Raw genomic sequence first — 17,500 nt, 5'->3', positions numbered from 1 at the left:
ACTGAAGTCTGGACACTGACTGTAGTCTATTATAATATTAACTGAAGTCTGGACACTGACTGTAGACCTCATGTAGTCTATTATAATATTAACTGAAGTCTGGACACTGACTGTAGTCTATTATAATATAAACTGAATTCTGGACACTGACTGTAGTCTATTATAATATAAACTGAAGTCTGGACACTGACTGTAGACCTCATGTAGTCTATTATAATATAAACTGAAGTCTGGACACTGACTGTAGTCTATTATAATATTAACTGAAGTCTGGACACTGACTGTAGTCTATTATAATATTAACTGAAGTCTGGACACTGACTGTAGTCTATTATAATATTAACTGAAGTCTGGACACTGACTGTAGTCTATTATAATATTAACTGAAGTCTGGACACTGACTGTAGTCTATTATAATATTAACTGAAGTCTGGACACTGACTGTAGCCTATTATAATATTAACTGAAGTCTGGACACTGACTGTAGTCTATTATAATATTAACTGAAGTCTGGACACTGTATCAAGTAGGCTAAGGGCATGTAGCCTGCCTCCAGTCTCTGTGCTATAGAGATGTCCCTGTTTCGCTGAGAAACTATCTTCATTTACTCCAGTTACGGCCTGTACGCACTCCCACTGCCTCGCACAGGACAGGAAGTCAACAACTGAAACAAATGTCTATTTCTTCACCAGCCAATCACTCACCTGCCAGGATTCCAGACAGCACCTTAACCTCACTGCCTCTCACAGGACAGGAAGTCAACAACTGAAACAAATGTCTATTTCTGCACCTACAAACAGGAAGTCAACAACAGCTCAATACATTGGCGATGCTGAAGAGGCATTTTTTCTTTTCTTTCAGTTGCTATTTCTTATTTAATTTCAGACCTGTTTTGGAAGTACCTACCGGATAGTAGCTCGGCCAAAGTCCATATTTGCTGACTAACGAGCTGTATTATGACAGTATAACGCTTACAGAGCTGTCGAATAGGTGGAGTTTGAATCGATACTTCCTCGGGGCGTTAGAGACGAGACACATCCTATGTTCATCGTCGACATCTCTAAAAAGCACAGATACTGGGGCTAATAATATAATAATATAGTATAAATATATATATATATATAATAATATAAATAATACTTATTTCCCTCATTAAAAAGCCAATAAATGTATAAAAAAATGTTGACGTGTTTTTTCTGGATTTTGTTGTTGTTATTCTGTTGAAATAAACCATTAAAATTATAGACTGATCCTTTCTTTGTCAGTGGACAAACGTACAAAATCAGCAGGGGATCAAATGCTTTTTTCCCCTCACTGTATCTATAGATAAGTTGACTAACAAATAGCCTACCAAATGTTCGGGAAATTATAAGAAGAAAAATATCTACATGAGGCTTACTATTTATTTATATATATATATATATATATATATTTTTACCCGGTTATAAAAAAGTGGTCCCTGTCCAGGGTAAATGTCCTTACGCTTTCTGGTGTTCGATATGTCAGTGTTCTGTTGGATGATGGGATTATTTTAGAGGGGATGAACTGGTAGCCTACGGAGTCTTTTAAGGGGATTTGTTTGACTAATCGGACCAAAAAACATTAGGACTGCTTCTACTTAACAGGTACGTCACATATTAAAAAGGGTAAAAGACATATCTTTACTAATTAGACCCGATGTTACTTTCACTCTGACGTCTCCTAACAAAACTACCCACAAAACAATCAACATCAAATCCTGTCAGCCCCTAAAAGGGAATACATCTGACTCACTAGTCCTCTCTGTGTTTGTCATGGTGCAGATAACCTACCCTGTGGCTTTGACTGGTGTGTGTGTGTGTGTGTGTGTGTGTGTGTGTGTGTGTGTGTGTGTGTGTGTGTGTGTGTGTGTACCTTATGGTGAGTAAAGGGCTAATGCTTTGTGTCTGAGGTGACCGCTGCTGTCTGCTTATTTAACGACTCTTACACACACACACACACACACACACACACACACACACACACACACACACACACACACACACACACACACACACACACACACACACACACACACACACACACACACTTTTCTCCTTGCTGAAACAGTGACATTGAAAGTGTGTTTTCTCCCAGCAGGCCCCTAAACTCCAACCCCACACAGGCTGCATCACATCCGGGCCGTGATTGGGAGTCCCCATAGGGCCGCCGCACAATTGGCCCAGCGTCGTATGGGGATTGGCCGGGATTGGCCCGTCATTGTAAATAAGAATTTTGTTCTTAAATCTGACTTGCCCTGGTTAAATAAAGGTTACATTTAAAAAAATATATAAAAAATACTTTAGCAGCAGACGATTCTTAAGGAACATCCCTGTGGATGTCTCTTGCATCAAACATAGAACCTAGAGAAGGTTCTTAAGGAATGTCTCTTGCATCAAACATAGAACCTAGAGAAGGTTCTTAATCTAGAGAAGGTTCTCTTGCATCAAAAATAGAATCTAGAAGGTTCTTAAGGAACGTCCCTGTGGATGTCTCTTGCATCAAACATAGAACCTAGAGAAGGTTCTTAAGGAATGTCTCTTGCATCAAACATAGAACCTAGAGAAGGTTCTTAAGGAATGCCTCTTGCATCAAACATAGAACCTAGAGAAGGTTCTTAATCTAGAGAAGGTTCTCTTGCATCAAAAATAGAATCTAGAAGGTTCTTAAGGAACGTCCCTGTGGATGTCTCTTGCATCAAACATAGAACCTAGAGAAGGTTCTATATATTCTATTTTGATGTTCTCTTGTCCCTAACCCCCAAGCTAACCCCCTGCATTGTGGGAATAGAACACTCACCCTGCCATGACGATGAAGAAGTCCAGTCGGTTCCAGGTGTCGCCAAGGTAACACTTAGAACCGAAGATCCCCAGAGCCACCATCTTAATGACCATCTCCACCGCGAAAAACGCAAAGATACAGTCATCAAACACCTAGAACAGACAAAGACACAGTCATCAAGGTGAAAGGTGAGAGGTTATAGGTGAGGGCTGAGAGGTTATAGGTGAGGGGTGAGAGGTTATAGGTGAGGGCTGAGAGGTTATAGGTGAGAGGTTATAGGTGAGAGGTGAGGGCTGAGAGGTGAGGGGTGAAGGGTGAGAGGTGAGGGGTTATAGGTGAGGGGTGAGAGGTTATAGGTGAGGGCTGAGAGGTGAGGGCTGAGCGGTGAGAGGTTATAGGTGAGAGGTGAGAGGGTCAAGGCAGTACCTACCTGTAGCACGAGGCACCACTCTGCCTGACAGGTGACGTCTTCACAGGGTTGGTACAACCCCAAAGTCACACAGTTCAGGAGGATCACCATCATGGACACGTGCTCGAACCACGTGGAGACCAGCGGTTAAGGGTCTATACGCTGAGACGTGGCCTACTGAATACAGACAACACACACACTACAGTATCTCCAGCATTAACGCTGCTGAAACCACGTGGAGACCAGCGGTTAAGGGTCTATACGCTGAGACGTGGCCTACTGAATACAGACAACACACACACTACAGTATCTCCAGCATTAACCTGTTGGGTCTAGGGGGCAGCATTTGCATGTCTGGATAAAAAAAATGTACCCGATTTAATCTGGTTACTAATCCTACCCAGTAACTAGAATATGCATATACTTATTATATATGGATAGAAAACACTCTAAAGTTTCCAAAACTGTTTGAATGGTGTCTGTGAGTATAACAGAACTCATTTGGCAGGCAAAACCCTGAGACATTTTCTGACAGGAAGTGGATACCTGATGTGTTGTATTGACTTTAAACCTATCCCATTGAAAAACACAGGGGTTTAGGAATATTTTGGCACTTCCTATTGCTTCCACTAGATGTCACCAGCCTTTACAAAGTGTTTTGAGTCTTCTGGAGGGAGATCTGACCGAACAAGAGCCATGGAACGATGATGTCCCATTAGACACCTGGCGCGCGAGTTCATGTTGGGTACCCTCGTTCCAATACGTTATAAAAGAGTATGCATTCGTCCACCTTGAATATTATTCATGTTCTGGTTAAAAAGGCCCTAATGATTTATGCTATACAACGTTTGACATGTTTGAACGAACGGAAATATATTTTTTCCCCTCGTTCATGACGAGAAGTCCGGCTGGCTTACATCATGTGCTAACGAGACGGAGATTTTTGGACATAAATGATGAGCTTTTTTGAACAAAACTACATTCGTTATGGACCTGTGATACCTGGAAGTGACATCTGATGAAGAGAATCAAAGGTAATGGATTATTTACATAGTATTTTCGATTTTAGATCTCCCCAACATGACGTCTAGTCTGTATCGCAACGCGTATTTTTCTGGGCGCAGTGCTCAGATTATTGCAAAGTGTGATTTCCCAGTAAGGTTATTTTTAAATCTGGCAAGTTGATTGCGTTCAAGAGATGTAAATCTATAATTCTTTAAATGACAATATAATATTTTACCAATGTTTTCTAATTTTAATTATTTAATTTGTTACGCTGACTTGACTGCCGGTTATTGGAGGGAAACGATTTCCTCAACATCAATGCCATAGTAAAACGCTGTTTTTGGATATAAATATGAACTTGATAGAACTAAAAATGCATGCATTGTCTAACATAATGTCCTAGGAGTGTCATCTGATGGAGATTGTAAAAGGTTAGTGCATCATTTTAGCTGGTTTTATGGTTTTGGTGACCCTGTCTTTGACTTGACAAAACATTACACACAACTCTTGTAAATGTACTGTCCTAACATACTCTAAATTTATGCTTTCGCCGTAAAACCTTTTTGAAATCGTAAAACGTGGTTAGATTAAGGAGATGTTTATCTTTCAAATGGTGTAAAATAGTTGTATTTTTGAAAAATTTGAATTTTGACATTTATTTGGATTCAAATTTGCCGCTCTTGAAATGCACCTGCTGTTGATGGAGTGCACCACGGGTGGCACGCTAGCGTCCCACCTAGCCCCAAGAGGTTAACGCTGCTGAAACCACGTGGAGACCAGCGGTTAAGGGTCTATACGCTGAGACGTGGCCTACTGAATACAGACAACACACACACTACAGTATCTCCAGCATTAACGCTGCTGAAACCACGTGGAGACCAGCGGTTAAGGGTCTATACGCTGAGACGTGGCCTACTGAATACAGACAACACACACACTACAGTATCTCCAGCATTAACGCTGCTGAAACCACGTGGAGACCAGCGGTTAAGGGTCTATACGCTGAGACGTGGCCTACTGAATACAGACAACACACACACTACAGTATCTCCAGTATTAATGCTGCTGTAACCACGTGGAGACCAGCGGTTAAAGGGATAGGTCAGCATTAACGCTGCTGTAACCACGTGGAGACCAGCGGTTAAAGGGATAGGTCAGCATTAACGCTGCTGTAACCACGTGGAGACCAGCGGTTAAAGGGATAGGTCAGCATTAACGCTGCTGTAACCACGTGGAGACCAGCGGTTAAAGGGATAGGTCAGCATTAACGCTGCTGTAACCACGTGGAGACCAGCGGTTAAAGGGATACGTTGGGATTTTAGACATTAGAAGGGTATCCACAAGTTCATCTGACTCGTGTAGTAGTTAAAAGGGCCTCATCACCCAAATCGCGAAGTATCCATTGAAGGACTACAGTGTATTATAGTAGGTTGTATGTAAGGGATCATCAACAAGCGCCTAAGATGTGTTCAACGACGCGACAGCGGTGCTAACTTTCCACGGAGCATTATTTTACAGAGAACGCAACGGATCCCAGAGTTTATTATCTCACTCATAACCAAGTCTATAATTTAACACATTTTTCTGGTAGAAATATGTTATTTTGCTGGTAGAAATGTGTTCATTTTGCTGGTAGAAATGTGTTCATTTGCTGGTAGAAATAGTTCAATTTGCTGGTAGAAATGTGTTCATTTTCCTGGTAGAAATAGTTCAATTTGCTGGTAGAAATGTGTTCATTTTCCTGGTAGAAATAGTTCAATTTCCTGGTAGAAATGTGTTCATTTTCCTGGTAGAAATGTGTTCATTTTCCTGGTAGAAATGTCTTTATTTTCCTGGTAGAAATGTCTTCAACATCCACTGAAATCACTAGCGAGTTTACTAGATAAACTACGGTAGTTGCCTTGCGAGTTTACTAGATAAACTACGGTAGTTGCCTTGAGTAACCAGACAAACTCACCTGCCAGCTTTGCTAAGCGAACCATCAGCCAACAGTAGCTCGCTATTAATGAAAATCATACTCGACAAAATGCCAAATAAAGTTTTCAATTCAACTTTTGCTTTCAGCAGCAGCTCAAACACAGGACACGGAATAAGAACGAACTTCATAGCTACTGAATTATGCCGTGGATTACAGGGGGACATAACGCACAATCTAGAATGCCCTTCAGAGCCAATCGGAAATAAGTATTGAAAAATGTAACGGTAATAATTAAGCAATCAGTCACAGGTAAGAGGCAGTGCTGTATCGTGATGACAGTCACAGGTAAGAGGCAGTGCTGTATCGTGAACACAGTCACAGGTAAGATGCAGTGCTGTATGGTGAATACAGTCACAGGTAAGAGGCAGTGCTGTATGATGATGACAGTCACAGGTAAGAGGCAGTGCTGTATCGTGAACACAGTCACAGGTAAGAGGCAGTGCTGCATCGTGAATACAGTCACAGGTAAGAGGCAGTGCTGTATCGTGAACACAGTCACAGGTAAGAGGCAGTGCTGTATCGTGATGACAGTCACAGGTAAGAGGCAGTGCTGTATCGTGAACACAGTCACAGGTAAGAGGCAGTGCTGTATCGTGAACACAGTCACAGGTAAGAGGCAGTGCTGTATGGTGAATACAGTCACAGGTAGAGGCAGTGCTGTATGATGATGACAGTCACAGGTAAGAGGCAGTGCTGTATCGTGATGACAGTCACAGGTAAGAGGCAGTGCTGTATCGTGAACACAGTCACAGGTAAGAGGCAGTGCTGTATCGTGAACACAGTCACAGGTAAGAGGCAGTGCTGTATGGTGAATACAGTCACAGGTAAGAGGCAGTGCTGTATGATGATGACAGTCACATGTTCTCCTCTTACCTGTGACTGTCATCACCATACAGCACTGCCTCTTACCTGTGACTGTCATCACGATACAGCACTGCCTCTTACCTGTGACTGTCATCATCATACAGCACTGCCTCTTACCTGTGACTGTCATCACGATACAGTACTGCCTCTTACCTGTGAATGTCATCATCATACAGCACTGCCTCTTACCTGTGAATGTCATCATCATACAGCACTGCCTCTTACCTGTGAATGTATTCACGATACAGCACTGCCTCTTGTGCCTTATTGTTTTTATAAAAATGTTACCAACATATTCAAATAACAATGAATTAATTACATATTTTCATTAAAAATTTATTTTGATAAAAATGTATTCATAAAAATGTCATTCTTTCACCAGAAGATAAAAAAAATGTATTTGTTAAGTTATTTTAGTCATGTTGCTTAAAGACCCAGTCATTCATTATTTATGCCCAAGGACTCCATCCTCCATTCTAAACACAACGGTTGCTAAGCATGCTGGATAACATCAGCTAACTAAGTCATGTCAAACATTGAACCTGGAATGAAAGTGAAACACTGTTTCCGAGGCTGGAGGACAGACAGAGACAAGCGAGGTTTATATTAACCCCTCGCTGTACTAAAACTAAAAGCTAAGCTGGAAGCAAGGGATGCTAGTAGAGATAAATACAAGAGATGATTCAGACGGAGACATTATAATCTAGTAGAGATAAATACAAGAGATGTTTCAGACCGGAGACATTATAATCTAGTAGAGATAAATACAAGAGATGATTCAGACGGAGACATTATATTCTAGTAGAGATAAATACAAGAGATGTTTCAGACCGGAGACATTATAATCTAGTAGAGATAAATACAAGAGATGTTTCAGACAAGACATTATAATCTAGTAGAGATAAATACAAGAGATGTTTCAGACGGAGACATTATAATCTAGTAGAGATAAATACAAGAGATGTTTCAGACGGAGACATTATATTCTAGTAGAGATAAATACAAGAGATGATTCAGACCGAGACATTATAATCTAGTTGAGATAAATACAAGAGATGATTCAGACAGAGACATTATACAAACAGCTGGTACCACTAATACACAGTAGAATACAGTATTATACTACACTACAAACAGCTGGAACCACTAATACACAGTAGAATACAGTATTATACTACACTACAAACAGCTGGTACCACTAATACACAGTAGAATACAGTATTATACTACACTACAAACAGCTGGTACCACTAATACACAGTAGAATACAGTATTATACTACAAACAGCTGGAACCACTAATACACAGTAGAATACAGCATTATACTATATTACAAACAGCTGGTACCACTAACACACAGTAGAATACAGTATTATACTACAAACAGCTGGTACCACTAATACACAGTAGAATACAGTATTATACTACACTACAAACAGCTGGTACCACTAATACACAGTAGAATACAGTATTATACTACACTACAAACAGCTGGTACCACTAATACACAGTAGAATACAGTATTATAGTATACTACAAACAGCTGGTACCACTAACACACAGTAGAATACATTATTATACTACAAACAGCTGGTACCACTAATACACAGTAGAATACAGTATTATACTACAAACAGCTGGTACCACTAATACACAGTAGAATACAGTATTATACTACACTACAAACAGCTGGAACCACTAATACACAGTAGAATACAGTATTATACTACACTACAAACAGCTGGAACCACTAATACACAGTAGAATACAGTATTATACTACACTACAAACAGCTGGTACCACTAATACACAGTAGAATACAGTATTATACTACAAACAGCTGGAACCACTAATACACAGTAGAATACAGCATTATACTATATTACAAACATCTGGTACCACTAACACACAGTAGAATACAGTATTATACTACAAACAGCTGGTACCACTAATACACAGTAGAATACAGTATTATACTACACTACAAACAGCTGGTACCACTAATACACAGTAGAATACAGTATTATACTACACTACAAACAGCTGGTACCACTAATACACAGTAGAATACAGTATTATAGTATACTACAAACAGCTGGTACCACTAACACACAGTAGAATACATTATTATACTACAAACAGCTGGTACCACTAATACACAGTAGAATACAGTATTATACTACAAACAGCTGGTACCACTAATACACAGTAGAATACAGTATTATACTACACTACAAACAGCTGGAACCACTAATACACAGTAGAATACAGTATTATACTACACTACAAACAGCTGGAACCACTAATACACAGTAGAATACAGTATTATACTACACTACAAACAGCTGGTACCACTAATACACAGTAGAATACAGTATTATACTACAAACAGCTGGAACCACTAATACACAGTAGAATACAGCATTATACTATATTACAAACATCTGGTACCACTAACACACAGTAGAATACAGTATTATACTACAAACAGCTGGTACCACTAATACACAGTAGAATACAGTATTATACTACACTACAAACAGCTGGTACCACTAATACACAGTAGAATACAGTATTATACTACACTACAAACAGCTGGTACCACTAATACACAGTAGAATACAGTATTATAGTATACTACAAACAGCTGGTACCACTAACACACAGTAGAATACATTATTATACTACAAACAGCTGGTACCACTAATACACAGTAGAATACAGTATTATACTACAAACAGCTGGTACCACTAATACACAGTAGAATACAGTATTATACTATACTACAAACAGTTGGAACCACTAATACACAGTAGAATACAGTATTACACTATACTACAAACAGCTGGAAACACACAGTAGAATACAATATTATACTACAAACAGCTGGTACCACTAATACACAGTAGAATACAATATTATACTACACTACAAACAGCTGGTACCACTAATACACAGTAGAAAACAGTATTATACTACAAACAGCTGGTACCACTAATACACAGTAGAATACAGTATTATACTACACTACAAACAGCTGGTACCACTAACACACAGTAGAATACAGTATTATACTACACTACAAACAGCTGGAACCACTAATACACAGTAGAATACAGTATTATACTACACTACAAACAGCTGGTACCACTAATACACAGTAGAATACAGTATTATACTACACTATAAACAGCTGGTACCACTAATACACAGTAGAATAGAGTATTATACTACAAACAGCTGGAACCACTAATACACAGTAGAATACTACACTACAAACAGCTGGTACCACTAATACACAGTAGAATACAGTATTATACTACACTACAAACAGCTGGAACCACTAATACACAGTAGAATACAGTATTATACTACACTACAAACAGCTGGTACATCTAATACACAGTAGAATACAGTATTATACTACACTACAAACAGCTGCTACCACTAATACACAGTAGAATACAGTATTATACTACACTACAAACAGCTGGTACCACTAACACACAGTAGAATACAGTATTATACTACAATACAAACAGCTGGTACCACTAATACACAGTAGAATACAGTATTATACTACAAACAGCTGGTACCACTAATACACAGTAGAATACAGTATTATACTACACTATAAACAGATGGAACCACTAATAAACAGTAGAATACAGTATTATACTACAAACAGCTGGTACCACTAATACACAGAAGAATACAGTATTATACTACACTACAAACAGCTGGAACCACTAATACACAGTAGAATAGAGTATTATACTACAAACAGCTGGAACCACTAATACACAGTAGAATACAGTATTATACTACACTACAAACAGCTGGAACCACTAATACACAGTAGAATACAGTATTATACTACACTACAAACAGCTGGAACCACTAATACACAGTAGAATACAGTATTATACTACACTACAAACAGCTGGAACCACTAATACACAGTAGAATAGAGTATTATACTACACTACAAACAGCTGGAACCACTAATACACAGTAGAATACAGTATTATACTACACTACAAACAGCTGGAACCACTAATACACAGTAGAATACAGTATTATACTACACTACAAACAGCTGGAACCACTAATACACAGTAGAATACAGTATTATACTACACTACAAACAGCTGGTACCACTAATACACAGTAGAATACAGTATTATACTACAAACAGCTGGAACCACTAATACACAGTAGAATACAGCATTATACTATATTACAAACATCTGGTACCACTAACACACAGTAGAATACAGTATTATACTACAAACAGCTGGTACCACTAATACACAGTAGAATACAGTATTATACTACACTACAAACAGCTGGTACCACTAATACACAGTAGAATACAGTATTATACTACACTACAAACAGCTGGTACCACTAATACACAGTAGAATACAGTATTATAGTATACTACAAACAGCTGGTACCACTAACACACAGTAGAATACATTATTATACTACAAACAGCTGGTACCACTAATACACAGTAGAATACAGTATTATACTACAAACAGCTGGTACCACTAATACACAGTAGAATACAGTATTATACTACACTACAAACAGCTGGAACCACTAATACACAGTAGAATACAGTATTATACTACACTACAAACAGCTGGAACCACTAATACACAGTAGAATACAGTATTATACTACACTACAAACAGCTGGTACCACTAATACACAGTAGAATACAGTATTATACTACAAACAGCTGGAACCACTAATACACAGTAGAATACAGCATTATACTATATTACAAACATCTGGTACCACTAACACACAATAGAATACAGTATTATACTACAAACAGCTGGTACCACTAATACACAGTAGAATACAGTATTATACTACACTACAAACAGCTGGTACCACTAATACACAGTAGAATACAGTATTATACTACACTACAAACAGCTGGTACCACTAATACACAGTAGAATACAGTATTATAGTATACTACAAACAGCTGGTACCACTAACACACAGTAGAATACATTATTATACTACAAACAGCTGGTACCACTAATACACAGTAGAATACAGTATTATACTACAAACAGCTGGTACCACTAATACACAGTAGAATACAGTATTATACTACACTACAAACAGCTGGAACCACTAATACACAGTAGAATACAGTATTATACTATACTACAAACAGTTGGAACCACTAATACACAGTAGAATACAGTATTACACTATACTACAAACAGCTGGAAACACACAGTAGAATACAATATTATACTACAAACAGCTGGTACCACTAATACACAGTAGAATACAATATTATACTACACTACAAACAGCTGGTACCACTAATACACAGTAGAATACAGTATTATACTACAAACAGCTGGTACCACTAATACACAGTAGAATACAGTATTATACTACACTACAAACAGCTGGTACCACTAACACACAGTAGAATACAGTATTATACTACACTACAAACAGCTGGAACCACTAATACACAGTAGAATACAGTATTATACTACACTACAAACAGCTGGTACCACTAATACACAGTAGAATACAGTATTATACTACACTATAAACAGCTGGTACCACTAATACACAGTAGAATAGAGTATTATACTACAAACAGCTGGAACCACTAATACACAGTAGAATACTACACTACAAACAGCTGGTACCACTAATACACAGTAGAATACAGTATTATACTACACTACAAACAGCTGGAACCACTAATACACAGTAGAATACAGTATTATACTACACTACAAACAGCTGGTACATCTAATACACAGTAGAATACAGTATTATACTACACTACAAACAGCTGCTACCACTAATACACAGTAGAATACAGTATTATACTACACTACAAACAGCTGGTACCACTAACACACAGTAGAATACAGTATTATACTACAATACAAACAGCTGGTACCACTAATACACAGTAGAATACAGTATTATACTACAAACAGCTGGTACCACTAATACACAGTAGAATACAGTATTATACTACACTATAAACAGATGGAACCACTAATAAACAGTAGAATACAGTATTATACTACAAACAGCTGGTACCACTAATACACAGAAGAATACAGTATTATACTACACTACAAACAGCTGGAACCACTAATACACAGTAGAATAGAGTATTATACTACAAACAGCTGGAACCACTAATACACAGTAGAATACAGTATTATACTACACTACAAACAGCTGGAACCACTAATACACAGTAGAATACAGTATTATACTACACTACAAACAGCTGGAACCACTAATACACAGTAGAATACAGTATTATACTACACTACAAACAGCTGGAACCACTAATACACAGTAGAATAGAGTATTATACTACACTACAAACAGCTGGAACCACTAATACACAGTAGAATACAGTATTATACTACACTACAAACAGCTGGAACCACTAATACACAGTAGAATACAGTATTATACTACACTACAAACAGCTGGAACCACTAATACACAGTAGAATACAGTATTATACTACAAACAGCTGGTACCACTAATACACAGTAGAATAGAGTATTATACTACACTACAAACAGCTGGTACCACTAATACACAGTAGAATACAGTATTATACTACACTACAAACAGCTGGAACCACTAATACACAGTAGAATACAGTATTATACTACACTACAAACAGCTGGTACATCTAATACACAGTAGAATACAGTATTATACTACACTACAAACAGCTGCTACCACTAATACACAGTAGAATACAGTATTATACTACACTACAAACAGCTGGTACCACTAACACACAGTAGAATACAGTATTATACTACACTACAAACAGCTGGTACCACTAATACACAGTAGAATACAGTATTATACTACAAACAGCTGGTACCACTAATACACAGTAGAATACAGTATTATACTACACTATAAACAGATGGAACCACTAATAAACAGTAGAATACAGTATTATACTACAAACAGCTGGTACCACTAATACACAGAAGAATACAGTATTATACTACACTACAAACAGCTGGAACCACTAATACACAGTAGAATAGAGTATTATACTACAAACAGCTGGAACCACTAATACACAGTAGAATACAGTATTATACTACACTACAAACAGCTGGAACCACTAATACACAGTAGAATACAGTATTATACTACACTACAAACAGCTGGAACCACTAATACACAGTAGAATACAGTATTATACTACAAACAGCTGGTACCACTAATACACAGTAGAATAGAGTATTATACTACACTACAAACAGCTGGTACCACTAATACACAGTAGAATACAGTATTATACTACACTACAAACAGCTGGTACCACTAATACACAGTAGAATACAGTATTATACTACACTACAAACAGCTGGTACCACTAATACACAGTAGAATACAGTATTATACTACACTACAAACAGCTGGTACCACTAATACACAGTAGAATACAGTATTATACTACACTACAAACAGCTGGTACCACTAATACACAGTAGAATACAGTATTATACTACACTACAAACAGCTGGAACCACTAATACACAGTAGAATACAGTATTATACTACACTACAAACAGCTGGAACCACTAATACACAGTAGAATACAGTATTATACTACAAACAGCTGGAACCACTAATACACAGTAGAATACAGTATTATACTACACTACAAACAGCTGGAACCACTAATACACAGTAGAATACAGTATTATACTATACTACAAACAGCTGGAACCACTAATACACAGTAGAATACAGTATTATACTACACTACAAACAGCTGGAACCACTAATACACAGTAGAATACAGTATTATACTACACTACAAACAGCTGGAACCACTAATACACAGTAGAATAGAGTATTATACTACAAACAGCTGGAACCACTAACACACAGTAGAATACAGTATTATACTACACTACAAACAGCTGGAACCACTAATACACAGTAGAATAGAGTATTATACTACAAACAGCTGGAACCACTAATACACAGTAGAATAGAGTATTATACTACACTATAAACAGATGGAACCACTAATAAACAGTAGAATACAGTATTATACTACAAACAGCTGGAACCACTAATACACAGTAGAATACAGTATTATACTATACTACAAACAGCTGGAACCACTAATACACAGTAGAATACAGTATTATACTATACTACAAACAGCTGGAACCACTAATACACAGTAGAATAGAGTATTAATGTTTTTCAATAATAAAAGTCTCCCGTGTTGTTTTTCAATAATAAAAGTCTCCTGTGTTGTTTTTCAATAATAAAAGTCTCCTGTGTTGTTTTTCAATAATAAAAGTCTCCCATTTGTTTCTGAGTAGCGGGACCCCAGGGTGACAACACCTACATTCTAAGTGAATTCAGTGGGTCATTCTCCATTCCGATTGATTTGTACCGATCAATTAAAACTTCAAACTAAAATAATATTCAGCAATTTTCATCAATATTCTGAATTTCCTGCTCTCACGTGAGAGAGATCATTTCCACACTGCCACGTAAGGGCTGCACGATACGGGCAAAAACCAAAAACTATCTACGACTTATTTTTAACCAAATGTTGCAATTGCGATTTGACTTACGATTTAGAGCCAAACGCTTTGGGTGAACTGTTGGAATCACGGAAATAGAAGGATTATTTTAATTCTAGAGTTAGAATATAATAGTGGGCACTTTGAATACAATGTTGTTTGACATGACTACGAATGAAAATGCCAGGGATGAGTTATTGTGATAAGTGTTTCCTAAGGGACCCTATAATCTTTGGAAATTGGCTACTTGGAATAAGAGAGAGAGAGAGAGAATTGATCAATAACCCCCTTCTCTTCCCCCACTCCTCCTCTCCCTCTCCTCTCCCTCCCTCTCCTCTCCTCTCCCTCCCTCTCTTCCTCCCTCTCCTCCCTCTCCCTCCCTCTCTTCCCCCACTCCTCCCTCTCCTCTCCTCTCCCCCTCTCTTCCCCCTCTCCTCCCTCTCCTCTCCTCTCCCTCCCTCCCTCTCCTCTCCCTCCCTCTCCTTTCCCCCTCTCCTCCCTCTCCTTCTCCTCTCCCTCCCTCCTCTCTCCTCTCTCTCCCTCCCTCTCCTTTCCCCCTCTCCTCTCCTCTCCTCTCCCTCCCTCCCTCTCTTCCCCTCTCTCTTTCATTAGCAGAAAGCAACTCAGTCAAATCAGACATAGTAACCTAGAACACTGACAGGATCAGCAGGCAGGGTGTGTGAGTGGCTGTGATTGATTCAGCCTGCAGAGTCTCTATCTATCTGTTAGTTAACTACTGGGACCTCAGCCTGCAGAGTCTCTATCTATCTGTTAGTTAACTACTGGGACCTCAGCCTGCAGAGTCTCTATCTATCTGTTAGTTAACTACTGGGACCTCAGCCTGCAGAGTCTCTATCTATCTGTTAGTTAACTACTGGGACCTCAGTCTGCAGAGTCTCTATCTATCTGTTAGTTAACTACTGGGACCTCAGCCTGCAGAGTCTCTATCTATCTGTTAGTTAACTACTGGGACCTCAGCCTGCAGAGTCTCTATCTATCTGTTAGTTAACTACTGGGACCTCAGCCTGCAGAGACTCTATCTATCTGTTAGTTAACTACTGGGACCTCAGCCTGCAGAGTCTCTATCTATCTGTTAGTTAACTACTGGGACCTCAGCCTGCAGAGTCTCTATCTATCTGTTAGTTAACTACTGGGACCTCAGCCTGCAGAGTCTCTATCTATCTGTTAGTTAACTACTGGGACCTTAGCCTGCAGAGTCTCTATCTATCTGTTAGTTAACTACTGGGACCTCAGCCTGCAGAGTCTCTATCTATCTGTTAGTTAACTACTGGGACCTCAGCCTGCAGAGTCTCTATCTATCTGCTAGTTAACTACTGGGACCTAAGCCTGCAGAGTCTCTATCTATCTGTTAGTTAACTACTGGGACCTCAGCCTGCAGAGTCTCTATCTATCTGTTAGTTAACTATTGGGACCTCAGCATGCAGAGTCTCTGTCTATCTGTTAGTTAACTACTGGGACCTCAGCCTGCAGAGTCTCTATCTATCTGTTAGTTAACTACTGGGACCTCAGCCTGCAGAGTCTCTATCTATCTGTTAGTTAACTACTGGGACCTTAACCTGCAGAGGCTCTATCTATCTGTTAGTTAACTACTGGGACCTCAGCCTGCAGAGTCTCTATCTATCTGTTAGTTAACTACTGGGACCTCAGCCTGCAGAGTCTCTATCTATCTGCTAGTTAACTACTGGGACCTAAGCCTGCAGAGTCTCTATCTATCTGTTAGTTAACTACTGGGACCTCAGCCTGCAGAGTCTCTATCTATCTGTTAGTTAACTATTGGGACCTCAGCATGCAGAGTCTCTGTCTATCTGTTAGTTAACTACT

General features: G+C 38.7%; 1 protein-coding gene across 1 annotated transcript in view; it reads right to left on the bottom strand.

Annotated features, from left to right (window-relative positions):
- LOC123743524 (voltage-dependent T-type calcium channel subunit alpha-1H-like) overlaps positions 1–17,500 on the bottom strand; it is a gene marked incomplete at both ends in the record, with an annotated part of 43,326 nt that overhangs the window by 6,857 nt on the left and 18,969 nt on the right. Inside the window, 2 exons of the mRNA XM_045721261.1 lie at positions 2,818–2,951; positions 3,230–3,341. Of these exons, the coding sequence (XP_045577217.1) occupies positions 2,818–2,951; positions 3,230–3,341 (246 nt within the window). The remainder of the gene's footprint in view (positions 1–2,817; positions 2,952–3,229; positions 3,342–17,500) is intronic.

This window comes from Salmo salar, chromosome ssa06 (assembly GCF_905237065.1).
Source record: "Salmo salar chromosome ssa06, Ssal_v3.1, whole genome shotgun sequence".
In the NCBI taxonomy this organism is placed as follows: Eukaryota; Metazoa; Chordata; class Actinopteri; order Salmoniformes; family Salmonidae; genus Salmo; species Salmo salar.
This window is presented reverse-complemented; position numbering and strand designations above follow the sequence as displayed.